This window comes from Salvelinus sp. IW2-2015, linkage group LG18, assembly GCF_002910315.2.
Source record: "Salvelinus sp. IW2-2015 linkage group LG18, ASM291031v2, whole genome shotgun sequence".
Lineage (NCBI taxonomy): Eukaryota > Metazoa > Chordata > Actinopteri > Salmoniformes > Salmonidae > Salvelinus > Salvelinus sp. IW2-2015.
Genome location: NC_036858.1, coordinates 42,544,465 through 42,572,212, shown reverse-complemented (window position 1 = coordinate 42,572,212; position 27,748 = coordinate 42,544,465). Strand labels below are relative to the sequence as shown.

The window sequence follows — 27,748 nt, the reverse complement described above, 5'->3', positions numbered from 1 at the left end:
GTTCAAAAGTTTAGGGTCACTTAGAAATGTCCTTGTTTTTGAAAGAAAAGCACATTTCTTGTCCATTAAAATAACATCAAATTGATCAGAAATACAATGTAGACATTGTTAATGTTGTAAATGACTATTGTAGCTGGAAACGGAAGATTTTTTAATGGAATATCTACGTAGGCGTACAGAGGCCCATTATCATGCGAGAAATTGCCAGGAAACTGAAGATCTCGTACAACGCTGTGTACTACTCCCTTCACAGAACAGCACAAACTAGCGCTAATCAGAATTGGAACACAGGAGTGATGGTTTCCGATAATGGGCCTCTGTACGCCTATGTAAATATTCATCGCTGTGGCTGGAAGGCGTGCATTGATATGATTCTGAACCGTCAGATAGCTAGCAACAATTACAAGAAGCTGCCATGTGGGGTATCATAGYTAGCTCGTTTCAGCTCGTATCTTGTTATTGATACCATGTCTTGTTTTAAGGTGTTTTGACTGATGTCATGTCTATGCTAATTTGTCAAAAATTCAGAAGCTAACTAACCAACAACTGTAACGATGTATTTGAGAGACATAAAGTTCTCATTGTGCAAACAAGTGCTAATTTGGAGATTAAACATAGTTTACATGTTGTCAACAGTCTAAACCAACCCCGTCTGTTTGGCCCCATAGTTGCGCAAATGTCGGTTTTGTGGTGAACAACCAACCCGTCTATTCTTGTGAAATCACGTTTTATTAATGTAGTTTGCTACAGAATGCTGCATTTGATGAGTTAACTCTTCTGAGAGTTAGATGTGTCAGCTGAGCTGTTTCAGGACAGAGGCATGTGACCTCTCCTGCATGTCTCACATTTTGGCCTCTGAAACCAACCTGCCAAAATGTCCTCCCTCATTCTGTGTTCTCTCCTTGTCCCCACAGAAAAGTAAGAACTTGTTTTGAAGGATTTTTGCTTCCAGGTAATAATGCCAAAGCTCAGTGCCGAGTGTTACAGTAAATTGCATGTGGTTGCTCACCTCACTTACTGTCATCTTGTGTTTTCCCTCACATTAGTGCATTAATAAAGCTCTTGATAGCTCTTGATGTAAACTGTATTAATTGAATGAACTTTACTTAGATTCAGGAACCTACAGCATGTCTGACATCACATAACACAGTATGATGCAATATCAAGTTGTACACTTGATGCCCATAGGATGTCAGTATAACCCAGACATTACCTCACACACACTTCCATATTCCAAACTGGTAGAACTCTCACACCCTCTGCTGACATACAGTATGACTTTTCCACACGCAAGATTATAGGATGGTGTCAGGATGGATCTATGATTACATTTTCTACTGTATCTTATCCTCTCTCATTCTCTTTCTCAATCCCTATTTTCTTCTTCTTCTGACAGGGGAAATCCCTTACATCAAAGAGGCTGACCAGTCTTGTGCCATCATGCTAAAACATAGCCACTCTCGGATATAGAGGAGGACCATATAATTTCTACGTCATCGCCGTTTGCTTTCCACTCAGACGATGAGCTGGACAGTACATCAGATGTTGCATGTCCAAGGAGAAGACTTGTTATTCCTTTTACCTGATCTATGTCTACTATTGGAAAGGAGAGGCATTTGGAGACTTTTACAAATATTGGGGCTGGATAATGCCTTTACAGAAAGTCAGTGTCCAGTTACTTACACCATATCTGATGGACACGTATGTCCCTCTCCAGCTGAGCTAATAATGTCAGAAATAAAAAATGAAGGAAACGTTAGCTTAACAGTAAAATCTATTCAAAATATCATCACTATACAGTACTCGATCTGTAATCACAGATACTTTGGTCACGCTAAGGGAAGTGTTGTGCGGTATGCATAAATGTAAATTATTATGTTCATTTTGCATTGATTTTATTGCACTACAATAATTAGCACAGTTTTCATTACACTTGTAAAGTCACATTTGAGCTGTAAGAAAAGGTGTTTCTGTCTTATGTAAAACGTAATTCTTTGTTACTCTCTCCTGCATTTATTTTTATACCATATTTAAAGACACTTAAAAATGTATTAAAGTTGTCCCTTTATCTGTTTTTACTGTCCTGGTAATGAATCAATACATTTTGTACTTGCCAGCAAAGAGTAGATGGACATACTGATCTGGGGTCATTGTAATAGATCATTATTAATCTCTCTCTGCTCTGTCTGCTGAGGTGACAGACTGTCATCTGCAGTTTTAGTTGTTACAGCTAGATGGTGGTAGATTTAACTGAGCAGTAGCTCGTTTTCTATTATTTTACTATAACTTAAGGGAATACGTTTTATGTTTACAACAAATCATGCTTTGCTTGATTTTATTCAAAAAATGTTATTTGTCAAAAATGTAGACATTTCCTATACTGTACAAAAAGTAAAGGTTAATTCTAATAACATATTCAGAGTTTCACGAACCATAACCTTTAGGCCACTCGGTATATTTTAGGCAACTCAGTATATTTAAGCAATGAGAAACCATGACTAAAGACATTAGTCAAAGTATGGACAGAGACTGAGGCCCGAATGCTGCTGCTGTAGTGTCGTGCCATTCTCTCCTGGTATGATGAAATAGTTATTGTTTGGCGAGTCTGACGTTTTTTTGTATTTCTTTGTAGACGTTTCAGATCTTTGATGGTGAATGACAGACAGTGTTTTTCYTCTTAGTTCCAGTGGTCAGAAATCAGAACCACACACATAATTGTCTTACGCCTAAACCAAAGGATTGGGAATGGCGATTTCAAAGAGTCGTGTCGACATATGGAGTATGGAGCCGACGCAGGAGTAAGAATGATTTATGAATTATGTGATTTCACACACCCAAAGAGAGCTCTGTATTGAAGGTTTTCCAGTGGCACTGGAACACCCCTAATCATTGAACCCACCTCATGTTCAGGTGAGAAGAAAGGTGGATAGATGGAAAGAGAGAGAGAGAGATGAGTATGAAAGTGAGCTAGAGACGAAGGATAAGCCAGGGAGGAAATTGCGTGAATGGGGGGATGGTGGGAGAGCAAGAGGGATTTGGGGTATCAGACTAAGAGAGGGAGTAATAGAGGGAAGAAGGGAACCGGGAGGGAGAGAGCAAAAGACTGACAGGGGATTTCAAGACTGGAGAGTCAGCAGTGAGTATGTTTGTGGAAAGAGGAGGGGGGATAAGTATTGAGAAAAAGAGGTAGGGAAGGGAGAGAGGTGAGGCTTGGTTTAATTCATGTTGTGATCAGAGCCAATAGAAAGGCCCCGTCTATGTCTAGGAGGAAGCAGAAGTGAGAGTCCAAACCCAGCAGGAGACATACAGAGACGSACAGACCTACAGACACAGAACTAGGATACACAGACATAGAAACCCATTGGCATGGAAAGAAAGATTACAGAGAAAGGAGAAAGAGATAATTACATGGATTATTAGATAATATATATTTGAGATGGATATGAGATAGACATGGATTATTAATAAACTCAAAAATACAGACTCAGTGGAGAGAAACAGGACCACAGACCTTGGGACACTCAACTGACAATCCACCTCAGCAACCACTGCTGTTCCCATGGAAACCAACACCAGGATTCACTCTCCAGGACTGGTAAGGGTGGACAGCTACCCCTAACGGAGACAGGATCACCCCACTGTCCCAGGACACTGGCAAGAGGTACAGTCACTGTCTTTCTCCTTCAGGACATGCAGTGGTCCTTGGTGGCTGGTCAGTTATTCAGGCTGGAGAGAGACAAGTACAGAGGGTGCGATTCAATCAAAGGAAGCATTTTCCTGAATGTTAATGGAAGTGAGAGCTGTCAGTGAGTTAATGGGTGTGTGGGTGATTGCTGATTTGGCAAATGAATTAAAGACTATTAGTAAGCAATGATTTGATGTGGGTAGGTGTGAGAGGTGTGGTAGCATTAAGGTGAGAATGTAACTTTGTGTCAAAGTGTAAATCCATCACTGTGCATGTGTCTATTAGAGAGAGTGTGAATATGTGAGAGACATTAATTATGTGTGTGACATGAGTGAATGTTGTGTGAGTAGCGAGCATGGCTTCTGATCTGACTCACCGCTCTGGTTACTGCTCCACCTTGCGTCAAAGACTTTGATTCCCATGTGGCTCAGTTGGTAGAGCATGGTGCTTGCAATGACAGGGTTGTGGGTTTGATTCCCATGGGGGACCAGGGTGAAAATGTATCCACTCACTACTGTAAGTTGTTCTGGATAAGAGTGTCTGCTGAAATGTCAATTCCAAAGAGGATTTTTAGGCAGGACAAACATCTTTGTCCTGATATAAACCCTTCCCACACTCTTATTATATCCAATTTAATCCAACAAGCTTTATTAATTAAGCAARAAGGCACAAGAGGCAGTGCTGTATCATGAATACAGTCACAGGTAAATGGCGTTGTTCGGCCCGGCGCGATATTCATGATGCAGCACTGCCTCTCGTGCCTTATTGCTTTTATAAAACTGTTACAAACATATACAAATAACAATGAATTACATATTTTCATTAAAACGTCATTTTGATAAGTAAATTCATATAATGTCATTCTTCCACGAGAAGATATAGTCCAGACGAAAATCTGGTTGTTAGTTATTTTGGTCATGTTGCTACAAATTATTTTTGCATAGTTGCTATGCAAAAGGACTGGTCATCAGCTCTAAACAGAATGTTTGCTGTGCAGGCTGGATAATGTTATTGTCATGTTTTAGCTAGCAAGCCAAATTCACCTAACTCAGTCACGTCAAACATTGAACCTGGAGTGACAGTACACTGACAGTACACTGACGTTAGCTGTATATTTTGTTTGTTTGAGCTTTTTTTCTTTTGTCATTTACTTGGATATGTCCATGATAATGACATTGATGTGATATTTCACCTGGTTGATAAGAAGTTGTCWCGTCTAGTCTGGGCACTGTTTACCCTATGTATTGTAGCTACAGTGATAGAAATTCTAAAGAGAAACATTGTTTCCGAGGTTGGACAGACAGGCAAGTCTTATATTAACCCCGCTCTACCAAACTAAATGCTAGGCTGGAGGCAAGGTGAAATAATGTGCGAGTAGTGATAAATACAAGAAATGATTTGGATGGCAACGTGAACATGATATTCTTATGGAGGCGCAGCGATCATTTTCAGATGGAACTGTTAGCAGCCGTAGTGTGACTGTGACTTCCAATACAGCACGGTTGGGGAATGCTGCTTGTCCAATCAGTATCCAGGATCCAAACAACCAGATTTAAAATGCATATTAAATATACATTTCCAAACACTCTCTGTTTGTAATATTTAAACAATGCCTTGCCTTGTTGGAGTAGAGCAATTGATTCTCACTGAATCTCCCAAGTTTAATTTATTTAAATACCACCTTCTCTAGACTAGTAATCAGTATATTTTTTTACACTGTTTTTTTTCACTTGCAGTGGAGGCTGCTTAGGGGAGGATGGCTCATAATAATGTCTGGAACGGAGCAAATGGAATGGCATCAAAACATGTTTGAGATGTATTTGATACCATTCCACCTATTCCGCTCCAGCCATTACCACGAGCCCATCCTCCCCAATTAAGGTGCCATCAACCTCCTGTGCTCACTTGACAGATTTAAGTTATCCAAACAGACACTGGTAGGGACTGTACAGGCCTGTCGTTGTGTGTTCAGCTCCAATTTAGGGTTGGTTATGTTATGCCGTGATTAACTCCCTCTAGGTGGGGAACACCCTTTCCATGATATTGTAGCGATCCTCGCTATATGAGCCACATTACAATTCCCACAATGTGGGTTAAACCCTATTGGTGCAATGCCTCTGGTTGTTTGTATTTCATGCCAGTGACCCAGGTTCACTTCTCTGCCCTGCTGTTTGCTACGATATGTTGTTCTCATTCTGTGTGTGTGTGTGTGTGTGTGTATGTGTGTACTGTACAGAGCAGGGTAAATATCTCCACCAATACTGAGGGTTATGGAGTCCAAACTGCTTCTCCTAACTGTAATAGACCAGTATAGCATCTCTCAGCTGGTAGAAATTATGAAGATGGATTGTGGTGACAAATGGCTGTCCAAACAGCTCAGGGCCCCTCATGGCATGTTGGCATTCGACACATTCACCCAAAGTTCTTCAAAATGGAAGTTTTCACTTTTAATGAGCCGGAAGAGGCCAGTTTTGGGAAATACAAGCCACAAATTAAGATAATGACATGCTTGCCCCTAATGTAATTGCTTTCATGTAAAAACACAGAGTTTTGTTTTCTGTGTGTGAGCTTTGGCCTGTTGAATTGAATACAATAATTGACGTGAGTTATCTGTCTATGAAACTTCCTGGCGCACCTAGCTATAATTATAGTCTGGCTCAGGCTTTGTTTTGGCCTGTCTTTTTAGGCCGGTTCTTGTCATTGGTAGCACTTTATTTCAGGGCCCATGTGTAAGTTACTGCTTTTAACTTATTGACGGAATAATTCGCGGATTGGATTATTGAAGGACCCTTGACCTGACATGGTTGATCTGCTCCAATAAAGGAACTAGGTACTGTGGTGCAGACGGAATGTCCATCCAAGTGTTGCTGCCCACTGGAGTCAGTAAAGCTCAAGTTGCCATTAGCAATTCTTACTCTGGGAGATGGCTATCCCAGTTTTGTTTTTGAAGTCCAGTATTTGTAGACCCGAGGACTGAGACTGTTCATTCAAGCATATAGACCCTAGTATTTGTAATTGTGCAATAATAGCGTGGTCCAGTTTAGCTCTGTCTCACTGATAAAAACAAAAGCAATAGTCTCCCTCCGGCTCAGTCTCCATGATGATTAGTAAGAGAGAGAGAGAGAGAGAGAGAGAGTCAGGGGGGTGGATGAGGGAGGCCTCAAGTACTAAAGTCAGGGCTAAAGAGTTTGTTTTGTTTTCCAACAGTCTCTCTGTACACTATCATTAACCCCCCTACTTCCACCCCAACTTCCAAACCACAATTTGTCTAGCTGGGAGAATGATGACGATAGCTGGCAGGGTCGGCTGTATCATACATAGGCAAAGTTTGGAAGTGGGAGAGGGACTGAAGCCGTGACTGTATAACATATGTCATCTGCTGTGTACACAGTCAGGATACCCCTCCAACCCCCAGGGCCTTGTAACTCACTAGACCTGGGATAGTCTTAACTAATGAAGGGGATATAGAGAGACAACACCTTCCAGGACTGAGTTCATACATTATGATCAGTATTCACTCAACATTTTTAGGGCAAATTGCATTTGTTTAACTGGTGAATAAATTACAGAATTATGGATCGGGGTTAAGACAACGAGATGCAGTGGGGACAGAAGGAAAAATCATGATTAGGTTTGACACTGTGTGGTCGAGTGTGTATGTGTATGTAGGAGGTTTGTCTTCATGCTAGAGTTGAGCCAGACTCAGTCGTGCGTAACATAAATATCTTACTGACATCAACGCATAAATTACGTTAAAAAAAGCATTCTTCTCTGGATGACACTGAAGAGGTGAGGTTCGACTTCCCTTGTCCTTCTCATGACCACCGTTATCCACAATACACCTTTCATTCAGTCTTCTCTAAACCTGCCACTACCATCCTGGTTCCTGGGTATACTGTACCTAGCCCTCCACCAGCCTCATGGCTCCTGGGTATACTGTACCTAGCCCTCCACCAGCCTCATGGTTCCTGGGTATACTGTACCTAGCCCTCCACCAGCCTCATGGTTCCTGGGTATACTGTACCTAGCCCTCCACCAGCCCATGGTTCCTGTGTATACAGTACCTAGCCCTCACCAGCCTCATGGTTCCTGGGTATACTGTACCTGCCCTCCACCAGCCTCCTGGTTCCTGTGTATACAGTACCTAGCCCTCCACCAGCCTCATGGTTCCTGTGTATACAGTACCTAGACCTCCACCAGCCTCATGGTTCCTGTGTATACAGTTACCTAGCCCTCCACCAGCCTCATGGTTCCTGTGTATACAGTACCTAGCCCTCCACCAGCCTCATGGTTCCTGTGTATACTGTACCTAGCCCTCCACCAGCCTCATGGTTCCTGTGTATACTGTACCTAGCCCTCCACCAGCCTCATGGCTCCTGGGTATACTGTTCCATACTTAATTACTCTCTGGTCAAAGACCCAGTAGACCCAGCTGCTCAATAGATTACTGTGAACATTAGAACAGTTTCATTGAGACTGAGAGAGCTTTACAGAGTAGAGCGCCACGACCCAGGGTCAAGAGCAGAAACTAAACAGAGACAGAAACCCAAAGTGGATTATGATAAAGTCATTGTCCAACGTCAAAATGTGTGCAAGTCCAGGAAATGGAGAAGGGATGTAAAAGTCTTATAGGGAATAGGAACGGCCAATGACCTTAGGGCGTTTTGGTCCACATTCAGAATTGTTACTTTATACTATATATGCAATTCAAGAACAACATCTGTTGCAAAGATTCTTGAGTGATTGACAAATTGTACTGGCATTAACACTGACAGTTATGTACAGATACGTGCATACCAGTAATCCTCTGAGTCCCAACAAAGATATTCAACTTAAAGCATACTTTTCTCAACACAAATCAGAAAGTCAAATTCTAAAGAACTTTTCAGATGACATTGTGAATTGTGTGTGTGGTTGTGTATGTATGTTTTTGTGTGTGTGTATATGTATGTGTATGTCTGTGTGTGTGTGTGTGTTTACGGAGGGTTTCATCTCAGTCTCACATCTGTCAATCGGCAGTGTGGAGAGAGACAGAGACTTGCTAGGTCATTCTCAGTTCATTGTGCTCTATAGGGCTTGGTCACAGAGTGGGGATCTGGACCCACAGGGTAATGTTTCACTCCCCTAATAGCATTAAGATTGGCCTGCTAATGCATGTTTACATATCTGCGGCATAGTTTATAACTAGAGTAAGCATCGCCTAATTATTTTATTAATAACGCCTAATTATTTTATCCAGTGTTTATTTTTGGATAAAGTTCTATAGCTGAGAAGAAAGCACATAGAAGTAATGACAAAGAGACATTGACAAATGGAGTTGCAGATGATAGATTGATATCCTCAATGATGCCTGAAAGGCTAGACTGAAAAGGGCACGTTCACACACATACATCGGCTAAACACCAAAACATACACACACTGACGGAGTGCTATTACACTGGAATAGCTTAAGGATTGATAGATACCTAGTAGACCTAACCTCGCTACATTCTTAAACCAATAGATACTACTCACGGTACATTCACTGCTTATACTGTAAAGGTACAAGGCTCAATCTTGGTTTAGAAGCATTGTTACTAATCTTTCTGTCTTCTCTTTCCCAGAATGTTTTGGAGAATCACTCTTCCAGTCCTACTGGCTGGGGTACTCTGCGTAGCCACAGATACAAGGAAGCCCCGCCCCCAAGGCTCCATCCCCTCACCTTTCAAGACCAAAGGCAACCTGTCAGATCGTCAGCGCCTGTTGCCACGGAAACCCGAAGTCCTTTCGTCAAGTCGGGAGGCCCTGGTGGTCACCGAGCGCCGGTACCTCCGGCGTGACTGGTGCAAGACGCAACCCCTCCGCCAGACGGTGAGCGAGGAGGGCTGCCGAAGTCGTACGGTGGTCAACCGCTTCTGCTACGGCCAGTGTAACTCCTTCTACATCCCCCACCTCATGGGCCCCAGCTCAAATCGAGGCCCAGGGTCTAGCCGGAAAAACCACAACAAGGTCCAGGAGCCCTTCCAGTCCTGTTCCTTCTGCAGGCCACACCGTTTTACCCAGCTCACTGTTCAGCTGGACTGTCCGGGCCTGCAACCTACCTTTCGCCATCGCAAGGTACAGCGTGTCAAACAGTGTCGCTGTATGTCGGTGGACGTGACTGGTAACGGGAAACTGTGAGGAGTTCTTTGGAACCATACCATGACAGTCACCATGGATACTAATGTGACAGTGAAAGTGAACAATAACATGAACATGAATAGCGTAGATATGACAGGGGACATGCTAGTACTTCGCCCTTATATTGGATTATTCTGCATAATCACTTTGATTGGGCACACAAAATGAACCTGACAGGTACTGATAGTACAGAGTGGCCCAGCTATAAGACCTTTGACTATATGGACAGCTATGGTGAAAACTACAATGTGCAGACATAAATGGATGGATGCATAGCACAACACCAACTGAAGCACAGACATGTTTCAGTTGGAACAACTGGGTCCTTCGACTCTCTATAAGCTCATACAGGTTGTGATCAAATCAAATATATATATTTTTTTTTACCTTACCTAGGGCCATGGACTGATGGCCCCTCTCATCTGGCTGTTGGCTCTAGAAGGAACATACATATAAAACCACAAACAAAGCACCAAGTTCTAGACTGAAAGTGGAGCTCTTAAGCTGGCTGTGTCATGTTTTACTGGGTTTACCTGGGGGAACTCTCCAGCCAATAAGGCTACGGACTGAGAGAAAGCCCCCTAGCCTGTCTAAGTATCTGCCTTTGGATTCAAGAGCCGCCTGTGAAATAATTCAGACAAACATCAAGCTAACCAGTAAAGAAATTATATTATTATATTTTGTATAACTGTGGTACTGTATAAGTATATGTCAAAAGATAAGACACTATAAATATATACACAATCTATTTCATGTGAAACATCTGTGTGGTCTGAATGCAAACAATGTTGTGGCATTGAAGAATGTGGTTGACTAACGATGGTTGATAAGAATAGGCTCAACAACTTTACATTTTACTTTACATTTTGACTAGGCAAGTCAGTTAAGAACAAATTCTTATTTACCAGAAGGCAAAAGGCCTCCTTTTGCGGGGGCTGGGATTAGAAATTAAATAAAAATATAGGACAAAACACACATCACGACCAGAGACACCACAACACGACATGAAGAGAGACCTAAGACAACAACATAGCATGGCAGCAACATATGAAAACACAAGATGACAACAACATGGTAGCAACACAACATGGCAGCAGCACAACATGGTAGAAGGACAAAACATGGTACAAACATTATTGGGCACAGACAACAGCACAAAGGACAAGAAGGTAGAGACAGCAATACATCACGTGAAGCAGTAAGAGTGTCCATGATTGAGTCTTTGAATGAAGAGATGGAGATAAAACTGTCCAGTTTGAGTGTTTTTTACAGCTCGTTCCAGTCGCTAGCTGCAGCGAATATAAAAGACGAGCAACCCAGGGATGTGTGTGCTTTGGGGGACTAAAGAAAGAATGTGACTGGCAGAACGGGTGTTGTATGTGGAGGATGAGGGCTGCAGTAGGTATCTCAGATAGGGCGGAGTGAGGCCTAAGAGGGTTTTACAAATAAGCATCAACCAGTGTGTCTTGTGACAGGTATACAGAGACGACCAGTTTACAGAGGAGAATAGAGTGCAGTGATGTGTCCTATAAGTAGCGTGGCAAATCTGATGGCCGACTGGTAAAGAACATCTAGCTGCTCGAGAGCACCCTTACCTGCCGATCTATAAATGATGTCTCCGTAATCTAGCATGGGTAGGATGGTCATCTGATTCAGGGTTAGATTGGCAGCTATGGTGAAAGAGGAGCGATTACGATAGAGGAAACCAAGTCTAGATGTAACCTTAGCCTGCAGCTTTGATATGTGCTGAGAGAAGGACAGTGTACCGTCTAGCCATACTCCCAAGTACTTGTATGAGGTGACTACCTCAAGCTGTAAACCTTCACAGGTAGTAATCACACCGGTGGGAAGAGGGGCATTCTTCTTACCAAACCACATGACCTTTGTTTTGGAGGTGTTCAGAACAAGATTAAGGGCAGAGAAAGCTTGCTGGACACTGAGAAAGCTTTGTTGTAGAGCGTTTAACACAAAATCCGTGGAGGGGCCAGCTGAGTATAAGACTGTATCATCTGCATATAAATGGATGAGAGAGCTTCCTACTGCTTGAGCTATGTTGTATTCAGATAAAGACTTTCGAACTGATTTATATTAAATTAATAGTATTTTATCAGGAACCAAGGAGTTATTGGACATGGGGACACAGTCACCAACAGCTCTACAAGGCTCCAACAGAACATAGATCAGGAGAGCAATTCAAACATACAAATCAAACAGGATATGTCACATACAGATTGCATATCATTAGACATGTAACATAGATACAAAAATTGCTCAATTATTTTACATCAGTATTACTCACTATATAATATTATTTAAATATGTACAGTGCCTTCAGAAAGCCTTTACACCACCTGACTTTTTCCACATTTTGTTGTGTTACAGCCTTAATTTAAAATGTATTAAACTGAGATTTTTTTCACTGGCCTACACACAATGCTGCATAATGTCAAAGTGGAATTATGTTTTTACAAAATAATAAAAAATGAAAAGCTGAAATGTATTGAGTCAGTAAGTAATCAACCCCAATATCCCTTTGAGCATGGTGAAGTTACTAATGACACTTTGGATGGTGTACCGAAACACCCAGTCACTACAAAGATACAGGCGTCCTTCCTAACTCAGTTGCCAGAGAGGAAGAAAAACGCTCAGGGATTTCACCATGAGGCCAATGGTGACTTTAAAACAGTTACAGTTTAATGGCTGTGATAGGAGAACACTGAGGATGGATCAACAACATTGTAGTTACTACATAATACTAACCTAATTGACAGAGTGAAAAGAAGGCCTGTACAGAATAAAAATATTCTAAAATATGGTACAACATGGCACTAAAGTAATACTGCAAAACATGTGGCAAAGCAATTCACATTTTGTCCTGAATACAAAGTGTTTTATTGGATTTGTCCCTAACATAACACATTACTAAGTACCACTCTCCATATTTTCAATCATAGTGGTGGCTGCATCATGTTATGGGTGTGCTTGTAATCGTTAAGGACTGGGGAGTTTTTTTAGGATAAAAAAGAAACGGAATGTTGCAAAGCACATGCAAAAAAGGAAAACCTGGTTCAGTCTGCTTTCCACCAGACACTGGGAGATGAATTCACCTTTCAGCAGGACAATAACCTAAAACACAAGGCCAAATCTACACTGGAGTTGCTTACCAAGAAGTCAGTGAATCTTCCTGAGTGCCCGAGTTTCAGTATTGACTTAAATCTGCTTGATAATCTATGTCAAGATCTGAACATGGTTGTCTAGCAATAATCAACAACCAATTTGACATAGCTTGAAGAATTAAACAAATTATAATGGGCAAATGTTGTACAATCCAGGTGTGGAAAACTCTTAGAAACATACCCAAAAAGACACACAGCTGTAATCACTCCCAAAGGTGTATTGACTCAGGGGGGTGAATACTTATCTAAGAAAGATATTAGTGTTTTATTTTTCATTCAGCTTTTACAAATGTTCAAAACAAAAAGCCACTTTGACATTACAGAGTATTTTGTGTAGGTCATTGACAAAAACATGGCAGTTAAATCCATTTGAATCCCATTCTGTAACACAACAAAATGTAGAAAAAGTGAGGCGCTGTAGCTAATAAAAAAATAGAGGCTGATGAGAAGTCCTGATGACATACTAAATACCTTAGCAGCTAAGCTCAAGTCACGGTTCATTTCATGATTTATTGCATAAACCACAACTGTACATCACGTATCATTCTTGAACTATGGTGTATGATAAACTGATGATTGTCACAATGCAGGTTTTCACTAAGCAGGACTGGTTTCCATACAGGTTGTATTGTCAGAGTAATTTAGTTGAATTTCATTGGCTCATTTGTCTTTAACTAGGCACTTGCTGTCTGGTAGGCAAATACTGTATATTCAAGCCCACTTTTGTGCTCCTCTTTATACTTGAAGGCAGTGCAGACACTGATAAAAATAGCTTATTTTCTCTGTAAAACATGATTGTCTTAACTGGTGTCTTATCTATAGCTACAGGGGATAGGCTGATACCACAACACATGTCTCATTGTAAAACAATGTATTTCTCTTTACAATGGCACCTGTCCAAAAATGATTAGCTGTTTAATTAAATCTACATACTTACTTTGGACAGCAGAATGCGCTGTTTGGAACTGGGGGAAATGTATCATTGACAGATTACGACAAAGTATGGTACTGTGTTAATATCACACTTTCCAACAAGGTGACAACCTGTCAGGCATACATATACCCAGTTGGGTGACTGAAAGAAGCAATTAAAAAATAACATAATAAATATATTTTTAAACACAATACAATAGCTAAAAAGCTATTTCAGGTTGTGTTGATCTCACTTGTGCAAACTGATCCTGGATAAGGCCAGTCCATTGGCTCAGATCTTCTGACCCAGTTTGGCTTTCTGTGGAACACAAAACAGATGAAAGTGAGTTACAGACATTACAATGGTGCACGTAAATGAATTCATCCGTGCATTTTCAAACAAAAATAACGTATGTGAGAATCCTATGCACTCAAAGTGGTGACGGGTGGGTGGAAATTTATACGGAGATTTTCAAAACGAGTGAGAACGGGAGAAATATACGAGGAATAAGAAGACAAAAGAAAGACGGAAAGGGGTTAGGACAAAAGCAAAGGAGACAAAAAGAGAACTCACTATTCCAGAAGAATGTTTGGGTTTGATGCTGTACGAGGCCTTCTCTCTGGCTTGATTGAAGACCTCTGCCATTTTCAGTCTGAAAAGACATCAATAGTTTCAGCCATTTAAAATGTATCTTCTCCTAGAAATGGAGATAGGGTATGTTTGCAGTAGTAAAAGGTCAGGCAATTCAGCAATGAGGTTCTCCAGGCAAGATTTGGGTCTGTGCTGTTTACACACAAGAAAGATTTGGGTGACCAGTTTCACTGTTTTAAGAAACTGCTTTCTGATCTACTGTAATGATAGTGCAAGCTCTAAACCATTCAGTGGCACAACTTTCCACACTGCACGAGGTAAAATATACATTCTAGACCAGTGATGGGCAACTTTGATGGGGGTGGGGGCTATAAAAAAAAATCTAAACTCATCATGGGAGGCCGCAGTTGCTCGCAGTTCTGCGTACCCACATCCTTACCCACACATACAGCCGGCCCTAGCCTTTTCGGGGCCCTAAGCGAAATTTAGTTTGTCCGCCCCCATCCATTTTACACGTTTTGCCATGGGGCGGTTATAAAATTTAGCAATTTTATAACTCACTTCCTGCAATTCTACCCATTTTGCCATGGGGCAGAGAGAACTGTTTTAAATATGATATCTGACTGAGAGTGACTAATGAAATCAATGGGGGCCCCCCAGTCTGTAAATTGACCATGATTTCTACAAGTTTAGATAGGTGGCTGCTAGACTAACATACCAATCTAAACAATATTTGCTGGCGTGCTAATTAAGTGACTGTTAGTGACTAACAACAACAGAAAAACATCTGATGCACAAACAAATTTTGAAATTACACTCTCAATATACTTTTTTTTGTCTTCAGAAATGTATCCACGAGCCTATAAAAGGGGGGCCTTGGGCCGCCAGTTGCCCATCCCAATTCTAGACCAGTAAATTCAAATGTGTGTGCGTGTTTGTCCAAATTTGGTATGCCTTCGTAGTAAGTCGGGAGGGATCATTTTAAAGCTCTCAATTTTATAGATGGTGTTACACTGTAGGCCGAATAATTAATGATTACACATGTGTTTTTATTACTTATCCAGCAAATTAGCAAATACATATCACTATCTAATCTACATCCAGCAGAACAAAACAATTTGCATTTCAAATGCTATCTCTAAACCCATCAAACCACTGGAAGCTAACAGAATCACTCATGTGTTCTTTTTATTAGTGGGGTTAAGAAACCGATCTGGGTCATTTCAACCCTTCTCTCTCTCATCTTATCTATGAATTTGAATGACTCTGATAGGATCTAATAGTGAACATGTGATGCCTGCTATTGGAAACTCATGTTTGGGGATCATTCCAACACTGAAGATTCAACACTCATCTATGACAACTCCTGACTTTCTGCTTGATATTGACCTAACAGGGTGGGTTTAACTTTTCAGCAATATGAAGCTGGAATCCTTAATTGTGAAACTGACATATCCGTTTACGATATTACAACAAATAAGTTACTGCAAACAACAAACACTGTTTTCTTCCCTCTGACATCATTGCACACGTGACAGAACAGCAGCGCATGTTTTTGTTGCAGTACACCTCCACTTTGTCAACAAAATAAAACCATAACAATGGCGGTGTGACGGACAGTGGCGCTGTTTCCCCTAGATTCCATCTTTAACTTCTATAGGAAGCAAAATGTTAGTTTGTCTTATGATTCTCCCTGCTACGAAATGATTGCATAAAACATATACTGCATACTGGGATTAATGGTGTTCGGTTGCTACAGCATCCGTGGTTGTTACAACACACACCCTTCTGTATTGTTTCAAAGGGAGTTGAAGAGCTCAACGTGTACTACATTTGACCTCAGTCAAGGTGCTTTATTCTACACATTAAGCTGACAGATGACTTCAATTGGCTTGTCAAGGTAATGTGCTTGAAGGTGAATGTGAAACAGTATGTTCATTGTGTTCATGCGCAGGGGGATATAGTGGTGCAGTAGACATGTCATTTTGACATGTACAGTCATTCTGTGGTAGGTCTGTAGAAGGTCAGAACATACATAGTACAACAATCCCCAAAGAAAGAGTGGCTTTCATTGAATAGGATAGACTCAACACACATGAAAGGACTGCAAAACATATTTTACACCAGTCCTTAACGTTCCTGTAACATCAGTTTGTTTTCCTTCTTCCAAAGGTCTTTGACATCAGTGGAGAACTCATGCCACACTGAGAACAGCGTGTTGGGAGACACTTCCTTCTCACCTGCCTTAGCCTTGGCTGAAAAGAACACGCTCAGCTCCAAGAAACTAAGGATAGATAGAACAAAAACATGAAATCAAACCTAAAATACCAAAATCACAGCAATAGATTACAGAAAGACGAAGTCATTGTGAAACCTGTATGCTTATAATAAATATGCGAAATGTGAAAGTTAATCTTAAGACCATTTCATGCATTAAACTTGATATGGAAGTATACTAAATGGAGGCGACTGGCCATTTCGTAATAAAAAATATTAGAATGTATTAGCTGCCACAACGGCATTCTTTCCTAAATTGATAACATAAATATTTTCCCTCCACAGATACAATTCTAGGCGTACAGGTTATAAACCCTTAAAAGGAAATTAATCTTGCTGTGCTCAAGTCTCAAGAGGGACAAACACATAAAGAAAGGGAGAGAGAGAGAGAGAAAGGAGAGAAAGGTGAATAGAGGAAGAGAGAGCACACGTGAAAGTGACAAATGCCCTGGTGTTGTGCTTGATCAATACTCTGGACAGGTTGGGGACCCTTTGTTTGGAGTTTGGAGGGAACACATTCCTGCCTAGTGTTAACAGAAGCCTGGAGCCAACGCTGTCTACTCTGGCTTTGCTTAGATAAACAACACAGACACTGGAGGCCTTCAGTCTATCATAGGACCCGCAGTCAAGGCCATCTAGAGGTAGAGGTTCCATGTAGCCTCGGGATCTAAACATCGACACAGGACCGGTACGTACTGGCATGCAGTAGTAGAGAATAGAAGTGAGTGAACTCAGCTCACCGTATTGAAAATTGTTCTGACACAACATTATCCTTTGAGCCAATGTTATCATACGGTGAGCTGATAAAATCATATCAGGTTTATTCTTACATCTTATGAGTGTTCTCTAGTTGTGTTTCTTGTGCCTCCAGATCAGTTTTTGCTATAAGAGAAAACATAGTCAGAATATAGGCATACTGTAGATAACAAGCCACTCAACAGGACAACGTCAGAAAGTTAAGTAGTAGGCTATGTAACGACAAGTACAGCAGTAATGGATCATTCTAGAAACATGTGGCACTCCAACCCATGAGCTAGTTACTAGTTAAGTCATTATGGAAAACATAAAGCTACATTGCGGTGATGATAACAATGTGGTTACACATAAGGCATAGAACAAGGTTTTATTATCAGTACTGAATAGATTAAACAATTTCTAATAAAGGCAGAATTATTGATTTTGCATATACAGAAAGATTACACAGGATTTCACACATCAACATTAATAACACTTGCTGTCATTTTCAGGGTTAGTTCATGTAATTGAGTGTTGAAATGATTGTGGTCGCACCACTGATAAATGAACACCATGGTTTTCTGGGCAAGTATTCTTTGTGTACATTTAGTTTTATTGAGTTCAGTAAATTATCGTGAAATGTCCTCAAACTCATCAAAAAAATTACTTGATATTAGAGAGCAACATCACATTTTGCAAAGCCTCAAATAGGCAGAGGAATTCCAGAGGATATCTTTAGCCTTAGGAGGGATTTTTTCATAACTCTCTCTCCTTCCAGCTAACTTCATAGAGATATCGAGGAAGTCTGTGCTACTGTAGACAAGGTGGTCCGGTGAACCAATTTTGTTTGAGACCTGACTTGCATTAGCTCCCAGAGATAATGCCTATAGACCAAGGTTTTAGTTTAGCAGGCTAACAGTCTTGTAGTGTGCAGAACATTTTAAAGCTAAGGTGAAGTGTAAGAGAGTTGGTTCAGTGAACCACAATGGCGCTTGGGCTAAAAACCCAGTATTTTGGTGTGCAGACGACCCGGGTTCAAACCCAGCCTATCGCATGTGCATGTCTCTCCAGTTATATTGGTTTTGCTTTCACACACAATTCTAAGAAATGTCTTAGTAGCTTTCATGAGCATATTCCAAATTCATAGCAGCCTAAAAGCGTTTATTGGTCTGAAATTACCCATAACCTCTTCATAGCTTTCCAAGACATCCACTAAAGCAGACGATCAGGAATCTTTCCTGGCATGGATCTCTGGCCTGCCTTTATTCAGGGAATATCAAATCGCTGTGTGTAATTGAAGCCAGAGCCACATCTAAGGAACCCTGACATGTCCAATGGGACGATGACTTTTGTCCACGGCTCCCCATACTAAATCATCCTATAACTGATCCCCATTTTTACATATGCTTTCTATTGCTCATCAATAACCAATCAGAAATCAGAACAGGATAGATGTCATCAGATCAATGCAACAACAGTCACCAAAGGAGTATGGAATCCATGATGCAGTGAATCGATACCGGCCTGATATAGTGACCCATTTGAGTTTTACAGTACTAGTCTAGAGGTTTCAAAATACATTTTGGACAACAATGAATAGATCTTATCTGACATGATGTTACGTGTAGATTAGGCCTACTCCTGGAGACAACTCTACTAGCCAAGGCAGTAGTCAGTCCCCTGAAGAGAGCATGCAGCAAGTATAACTAATCGTTATTTACATCAGAAACAGATTATCACATGGCCAATGTTCTGTTCAGAGGCATAGAGGCTCCATCAAAGGCATCGCACGCATGAGAATCTGTGAAACGAGTGGGGAAAATCGAGCTAGACCAAACAGTGCCGTTCCTACGAGTCCGCTTCCACTGTTATTCTGTGGTTAGTTTCATGGTCAGAAAATAAACAAGAGTGGTCGAAACTGTGGAACCAGAAACTGTTTAACCCCGGGGTCTGAAATGATAGAAATAACACAAATAAGACATTGCTGTTGTTGCTTTTTTTTCTGCAGTGGAGGCACCCAGTGAATTTCGTCTGGAGCCTTCCAAGTCACATGTCAGTGTTACATCGAACATTCCTCTCTCTGTGGACAACCTCGTCATTTGCCTCAAGGGAAAACCCAATATTTATTTCAGAGAGACACTTTCATCCAGGCTTCCTTTAAACTTGGACTCAAGGACAGAGAGCGACAAAGCGGAAGAACATGTGTTACAAATTACCAACTCTCATTTGAATACAAAGCACTTGAGAAGGGGTCAGTGAGCTCAGTCTTACAACAAGAATGGGAACAGTTAGCTAGAAATAGCCTGCCGCAAAGCCTATGTAAAACTGCCTAGAAAGACATCCCACATGTTTTAATAGACATGACAACCAAACCTTACACTTAAGAGTTGTGAAACATTCATCAATAAACATTTGAATCTTGGCTTTACACAATACTTTGTCTGTTATGATGAAAATAGTCCCATTATTTTAACAGAGTTTTGGAGGCTTTACTTCAGAGTTAAGTTAGTTAAATGGTCTGATATGCAGGGGCGAAAGGTACTCTTTCACGGGAGGTTGTTGATTGGGTCTTCGTGGGAAGGTGATAACAAACACACTGTGGTCAAATGAAAACAAACATGGCCGATCGCAGAGGGAAGGTGGATTCATCATCAACCCTCGTTCCACTGCTAATTCATCACCTCTGTTTTAACTGCTCCCAGGGTAAACAGCTCCCTCCAAGTGTTTATTTGATTTCCTGATATGATAGAGGGAGGAATGGAGATAAACAGAGAGTAAACAAGTGACGGTGAGAGAGGGGCTTCTTCAGAAGGTAGATAGAGAGAGACAGATAGTGCTGAGGAAGGAGGATAAAAAAGAGGTGAAACTGGGGTAGAGGTCAAGGACCGGATAGGGAATAGTAAGAGCAGAGGGAGTGAAAGAGGTGAAGAATGAACAGGAGGAGGAAAACAAAGACAAACCAGGTTGCCATTATGGTTACACTATCTACCTTGAAAAATTAAAGGAGAGCCACACACTCTAGGAGCTCAGATGCAATAATTGAATGACCTAATATCCAACGTTTCGACAGACAAGCTGTCTTCATCAGGGTATAAGAGAGGGGTACAAAAATTGTCAGATTAATACTGCCATTGAGAAAATTCAAAGCAAACCGAGACATTATCTTTTTCAAGGACAGTCTCGCAAAAAGAAGCATTCTTATGTTCTAACTACTCGCTATTCAAAGTGCTCTGAACAAATTAAGGGAATCGTTCACAAACATTGGCACATTCTAAGATCCGATGACAATGTGTTTTCGGACCCTTCCTTGGTCATATGCTCGCGGGGCAGAAATCTCAGAGATCAATTGGTAAACTCTGATTTACCACCCCAAGATATCCCTGCACAACGTCTACTTACACCCCTACTGGATGGAAACTACGAGTGTAATGGCTGTGCTCAATGCAATGGCACTTATAAATGTAGATCCTTCAAACACCCCCAAACAGGGAAACAGATCCCAATTAAAGGTGTTCTCACGTGCTCCACTAAGGCAGGATTTATCTTATAACTTGTCCTTGTGATAAAAATGATGTGGGTAAAACAAAGCACAAATTAAAAGTATGAATCTCAAAGCATCGTAGCATCATTAGGTGCAAAAACTGAACTTATCCAGTTGCGGCCTACTCGATTTTGTACCTAAGTTATATCGGCATCGAACATGTCACCCTCCCTAGTAGAGGGGGTGAACTCAACCATTTATTGTTAAAATGAGATGCTGCCTGGATCTTTAATTTAAAGACCCTTGCTCACTTCGGTCTCAATGCAGACTTTGATCTGAAGCCATTCTTGTGATTATTGTGATTTTGCTATTGTAAATGTCTGTAGGCCTCTGTAACCAAATTGTATCTATGATCGTATGCTATCCATTCATGGTATGTTATTTTTTTATATATCGGAGAATTAACCAATGATATCAGGCCACCCCAGGCCATGATTACAAACACCTTTGTGTGTCCTTTGACACTACACTATATACTGTAAACTAGTCACCCTGCAGTGTTTGTCATTATACCCTGATGAAGACAGCTTGTCTGTTGAAACGTTGGATATTAGGTTACTAAATTATTACATCTGAGCTCCTAGAGTGTGTGGCTCTCCTTTAATTTTTCAAGTGTTCTACTCCGCTAAGTAGCACCTCGCCTAAATAGGTGTTTGTATCTTTCACCTCTAGATTACACTATCTACCTTGTCAGGGTCCAATTCTGCCTACAGCCCTCATTATGTGTTCATATTTGTCCTGGATGTACATCATCTATAGTTTGGAATAGTTAGTTCTATAGTCAGCTCCTACAAGAGAAGAACGTATCTGTTTTTTATTCAATAAGTATCTGTTGGTATTGTCTTGCTAGGGCAATTGAATTCAAGTGCTGTCCTACCTAGTAGCCTACTTAATCATTGCTGTTTGAACTGTCTGATTGCTCATTATTTGTGACAGTTTCTGTTGACTTAGTTTCAGGCATATTTGAGTAATCGTCTTGTGTTGTAGGGGGTATTTTCTGTGTTTTCTTCAACTCTACCAGGCAATCAGCAATTAGTGCTGAGAGCTGCATCTTTCACCTCTTCTGGGCAATAAGCGATTAGTGTTAGTGCTTCAGTCTCGAGTGTTTTTTCAGTGGCAGCTGGCGGTCTTGTCAAGCGGTGGTGTTGTCGCTGAAACGAAGACTTTCTGCCAAGCGGGTTGAGGAAGGAAAGAGGAGGAAGGCTCGACATCACTCTCTCACTTGAGTATCTTACCTAGTTATCTTCTGATGATCTCATTTTTCTCTTTTGCAGCTTTGTCAAGTATGTGTGTGTTTCCTATCCCTGTTCGCTTCTCTCCCTGTAGGTTTTACAGACGCTCCCCACCCCTTGGCTACATCCCCTTCTAATTTAGTATACCCTGTGCGCACAATCCATGCGGAATTCATCTCAGCCTATGTTGCTCTTCAGTCGCTACACTTTTTGGCCCAGACGGAGACATGGATAACCCCAGAGAACACTGCTACTCTAGCTGCTCTCTGGTCATCTGACTATGTGTTCTCTCATAGTCGGAGAGCATCTGGTCATCGCGGTGGTGGCACAAGGCTACTTATTTCTTCTAAGTGGAGATCTTTTCTTTCCCCCCATCTCACATGTCTCTCTCCTCATTTGAATTCCATACTGTTACTGTCACTTGTCCACTCCAGCTTAACATTGTTGTCATCTATCGTCCACCAGGTGCTCTTGGAGAGTTCAATGAGCTCGACACCTTGATAAGCTACTTCATTTCTTTCCACTCCTTTCCTCTTTTGACCTCACTCTTTCCCAGTCCCTTCCCACTCACAAGGCAGGCAATATGCTTGAGCTAATCTTTACTAGAAGCTGTTCGCCTACCACCTCCTAACCCTTGCTCATCCCTCTGCAGATGACTTTGTCAACCAATTTCAAAAAAAGGTTGACAACATCTGTTCGTTGTTCACTTAGCCTACTGACTCCACTGGTCCCACTCTAAATGAACTACCCTACACCTTGACCTCTTTCTCCCCTCTCTCTCCAGATAAGATCCTGCGACTAATGATGTCTGGCAGCCCGACAACCTCCCGACTTATCCCCATCCCCTCTTCCCTTCTCTAGACCATCTCTGAAGACCTACCATTCCTCACTTCTCTCATCAACTCATACCTGACCACTTGCTGCATCCTCTGACTTCAAGATGGCCAGAGTCGCTCCCATCCTCAAGAAACCAACACCTGACCCCTCCAAAGTCAAAAACTACAAAACGGTATCCCTTCTGTGTTTTAGTTCCAAAACACTTGAGCATGCTGTCTATGACCTACTCTCTCGTTATCGCTCTCAGGACAATCTTCTTAACCCTAACCAGTCAGGCTTCAAGGTGGCTTACTCAAATGAGACCGCTCTCCTCTTATCACGGTGGCTCTCCACACTGCCAAATCTGACTCTCTCTCCTCTGTTTTCATCCTCCGAGAACTATCTGCTGCCTTCAACACTGTGAATCATTAGATCCTCCTCTCCACCCTCTCAGGGCTGGTTCCGTCATATCCTCACATGGTCTCTCCTATTATTGCTCTGTGGATGACACTGAACTAACCCCCCCCCCCCCCCCCCCCCCCCCCCCCCCCCCCCTTCTGAAACCCAGCTGGCGACGCACATCTCTGATTGCCTGGCAGACATCTCAGCTTGGATGTCGGCCCACCACCCCAAGCTTAACCTCGACAAGATGTAGCTGCTCTTCCTCCCGGGGAAGGCCTGCCAGCTCCAAGACCTCTCAATCATGGCTGACAACTCCATGGTGTCCCCTTCCCAGAGTGCAAAGAACCTTGGCGTGACCCTGGATAACATGTAATTCTCTGGAAACATCAAAGCATTGACATCCGTAGAGTACGACCTTTCCTCACACATGAAGCGCTGCAGGTACTAATCCATGCACTTGTCATCTCCCGTCTAGACTACTGCATCTCTGTTGGCTGGGCTCCCCGCTTGTGCCATCAAACCCCTGCAACTTATCCAGTACGCCACAGCACACCTGGTGTTCAACCTTCCCAAGTTCTCCCATGCTACCCTGCTCCTCCGCACACTACACTGGCTTCCAGTCGAAGCTCACATAATCTTCAATACCTTGGTGCTTGCCTACGGAGCAACAAGGGGAACTGCCCCTCCCTACCTTAAGGCTATGGTCAAACCCTATACCCCAACCCGAGCACTCCGTTCTGCCATCTCTGGTCTTTTGGACCTCCCACCCCTATGGGATGGCAGCTCCCGCTCAGCCCAGTCAAAGCTATTTTCTTTCCTGGCACCCAATGGTGGAACAAGCTTCCCCCTAATGTCTGAACAGGAAAGTCCCTGCCCATCTTCTGAAAATGTTTGAATCACTAGCTCTTTAAAGAGTATCTTAAATAACCCCCCCACAAAAAAACTACTAACATTCACTTGTCTTTTCCTACTAGCACTGACTTTGCAGATAACTACTTTGTTGAGGGAAAATGTACTTGCTAGGATTGTGATACGTTGTTGTCTAATGATGAATTCACTAATGTAAGTCACTCTCGAATAAGAGCGTCTGCTAAATGACTAAAATGTAGGTCTGCTCTTGAAATATCTTTCAGACAGAGGTCAAAGGCTCAACTACCAAGTGCTGCTGCAACCCATCATAACAGATGGAAAAAGTTGAAACAATAGCCTTGAGTTATTCAATACAGTCTGGGATAAGCAGAGGTCCCCATGGAAACTGAGTTGAATGATGGTCTGTACACATCTTCCTTCCAAACACTGTACATTAACCAGGAGAGCAACTGAGACATCAGTCTTGGCAACACAGATGCAGTGCAGTCTAACCAAGGGTTAGCATGATGAGCAATGGCCCATCTCTACGTTCTATTCTATATACATAGCCAAGATGGCTTCCTCATTTCAGGTATTCTGACACTGAACATAATCCAGGGAGATATCTGAGGCATTAGTCATTGGCCTTCGTCTTTGGGGCAGCTATAGTTTAGCTAACCAAGGATAAGGGGGATCAATGACCCGTCTTGAAGCTTGACTCTCAGTTGAAAAACCAAAATGGCTTCCCTTGTCATTGATCAATGGTCCATTTGCCTCACCCACAACCCAAAATGGCCTCCGTGATTGAGTCATTTGTAAAGTAACCACAACTGGGACACCTTCACTCAGAAATTCCTCCATCTTCTCCTTAAAGGGTTGCAAGTGCTCTTCAGAAGAGACCTGGTTGACCATCTCTGTCTCGGCCGAGCATACTGGAGTGGAGGAGGAAGAAAGAAAAACATGTTTTAATGAGTTTTTCTGTCCAAAAAAAGAATGAGCTTGTAAATCATAAGACCATTTTTGACATTGCAGTATTACATTCTACCTGTTTATGTAATTAGAGTTACCAAACATAATGGAACGGGCTAAGCTAACCAGTCATGATGCATTCCCATTCACCCTACTACTTTTCTCCAAACAATGAGTGATGCCCTTGGAACCTGCAGACCCCTTAAGCATCCCTTGGAGCACTCCAGAGTCACGGCCCATCAGCGCCCATGATGAATCCAAAAAGTGCATGTTAGAGTTCCCGAAGCTAATTGTTCGACCACATGGCCCCCTCTGTGGAGGTAGTTAGCTAGCTGTTGTCCTGAGGGCCATCCAAGCCCACTGCTATGGGACGCCTACTCAACCTAACCCCCAGGCAACTGTCATTGAAGCCCACATCTGTTACAGCACTCAGCTGGTCCCTGTAAAGTGAACCCTATACAGTTTGTGATGAAGCATTTATATGCGCCATCATGGTACTCTGCCATGCAGGTTAGTGTATTTCGTCATGAATCTTGTTCTGGAGGCAGCTCTGCAGAGTGGTCACTAGCTGGCACAGGTGCAAAGTCATACAATTTGTCATACAATTTTAAACCTAACTTTAACCCTAACCACACTGCTAACCCTAATGCCTAACCTTAAATGAAGCTATTTTTTTGGCAGCTTGCCTATCTAAGGAGAAATCACTCAGTTCTGCCTCCAGGACAAGATTCATGACAATAAATGTCAACCTGCCTCTGCTATTGGGAATGAGTAAGCAAGTCAGTATCCCAATGGACCTGGTCAACTCGATCTTCACGCACCACAAATAATGAGAGGCTTCACAAGATTGATTGCAGTGCAGTAAAAAACATAGTTGGCAAAATACAAGCCTTGATTAGTTTAACGGTAAGATACCTGATAGAGAACAGAGGAGATTTGGGTGATTATTCTTGATCGACACATACAAAAAAGTTGTACTCCGTTAGCATTAATGTTTCCCCACCTGACCCCTATAACGTGTTAATGAGTTAGAACTGAGTAATGAATGTACGCGTTTCCCCATTCAGTCATTCAATCAGTCTCATAGGGAATTTGTTTAACCATGAGCTTGGCTTTAAATGTTTAATCTGATTTCCACACTTCATCAGGGATTTTTGTTGTTCCCTAATTCCTACTATTTGACTCATGTTACCATGGGAAAAAACTTGAAAGGCTTTCAGCCTAACCCTAGTCTGATCGAGGTAATTCCCTGTAAACCTCTAACATGTTTATAAGTGCTACCTGGACTCATATTATATGCGAAGTGACCTAGTATTTGGTTTGAAGTATTATGAAAAGGATACACAGACTTTCAAAAAATATTCTGTTCCCTGGTCAACTAGAAGGCAGTCAAACAGTATTGCTACCCATACAGTACACTGATGGTTTTTATTATGGGACCTTCAGATCTTATGGTTTGTGATGTGCATATGCGGGTGCTGCATACATAAGGCAGCCTCTCCAGGCCCTTGACTCTCTCTGAGGGACATGAGCTGGAACACAGGTAGAAGAAGCACCCTGAACATTCATTTTTTTTGGAGCTCTGTGTTGTGAGGACAGTAAAAGAGCGCCTAGCAGATTCTAGAGGAGCCTGCTCCTGACTCTCCATCTGGTTCTAGTTTGGGGGTTTGTATGACAAACAGATGCTATCTGTTGACCCTGTTTTGTGATCAAAACATCACTATGTCTCGGCAAACTTTGAAGAATTTTCCGTTATAGAGATACAGGAATGCATTTAAAATAAGTAATACTTTCATAAATCCTACACAACGGTATCATAAACATGATGTGACACCTGTCATAATCAACGTTGATTCAGGTTTACTACCTACTGTTCAACATATATAGCTCAAGGTTTATAAATAGAGCTACAAATGGACCAGAATATATTTGTGGGAGCCAGTCTCACCATTAAGATCTTTCCTTAGCTTGCGTAGGTCTCTCTGAAAGTCGTCAAACTTCATTTGAGAGGCCTGGAAGAGGTCCTGGGGTTCAGGGAGAGGGTAGACACAGGTCTCTCTACCGGCATCCTGAGCACACACACACACAGTCAAAGGCAATCATCATCAAAGATCAGAGCAGCCCTCTCCAGCATACATCTCAGGTAAGATTGGGATGGATGTCGCTGCCATTCTTAACAGTAGTCCAAACATTTCCAGTAAGATAATGTTGCATGGTGGTAATGGCCATCAGCTAGAGTGGAGCCATTGTAATCAAAGCATACGTTCGTCATGTCCATCAGTATTACTAGGGAGCCATTAGGAGCCCAGAACCACGTTGTGTATGTTGATTTTGGCAACATACTTTTGGCTGAGTTCATCTCATCTGGCTAACCTAATTATTTACAATAGGCCTCCTTTGGAT

General features: G+C 41.9%; 2 protein-coding genes and 1 pseudogene across 3 annotated transcripts in view; 2 read left to right on the top strand and 1 right to left on the bottom strand.

Moving 5' to 3' along the window:
* Positions 1–2,074, top strand: part of rgs7a (regulator of G protein signaling 7a) — a 103,426-nt gene extending 101,352 nt beyond the window's left edge. For both annotated transcript variants that reach the window (XM_024008689.2, XM_024008690.2), the window contains exons 17-18: positions 915–952; positions 1,397–2,074. In XM_024008689.2, the coding sequence (XP_023864457.1) occupies positions 915–935 (21 nt within the window). In that variant the 3' untranslated portion in view covers positions 936–952; positions 1,397–2,074. The remainder of the gene's footprint in view (positions 1–914; positions 953–1,396) is intronic.
* Positions 2,075–3,116: 1,042 nt separating this feature from the next.
* LOC111977607 (gremlin-2-like) lies at positions 3,117–12,599 on the top strand. Its single transcript, XM_024007111.3, has 2 exons — positions 3,117–3,661; positions 9,289–12,599. The coding sequence occupies exon 2, from the start codon at positions 9,290–9,292 to the stop codon at positions 9,842–9,844; it is 555 nt and encodes a 184-aa protein (XP_023862879.1). The 5' UTR covers positions 3,117–3,661; position 9,289; the 3' UTR covers positions 9,845–12,599.
* Positions 12,600–14,102: 1,503 nt separating this feature from the next.
* Positions 14,103–27,748, bottom strand: part of LOC111977934 (formin-2-like) — a 78,351-nt pseudogene continuing 64,705 nt past the window's right edge.

Coding starts and splice junctions, on each gene's coding strand:
- LOC111977607 (XM_024007111.3), top strand. CDS start 9,290: ATGTTTTGGAGAATCACTCTTCCAGTCCTACTGGCTGGGGTACTCTGC.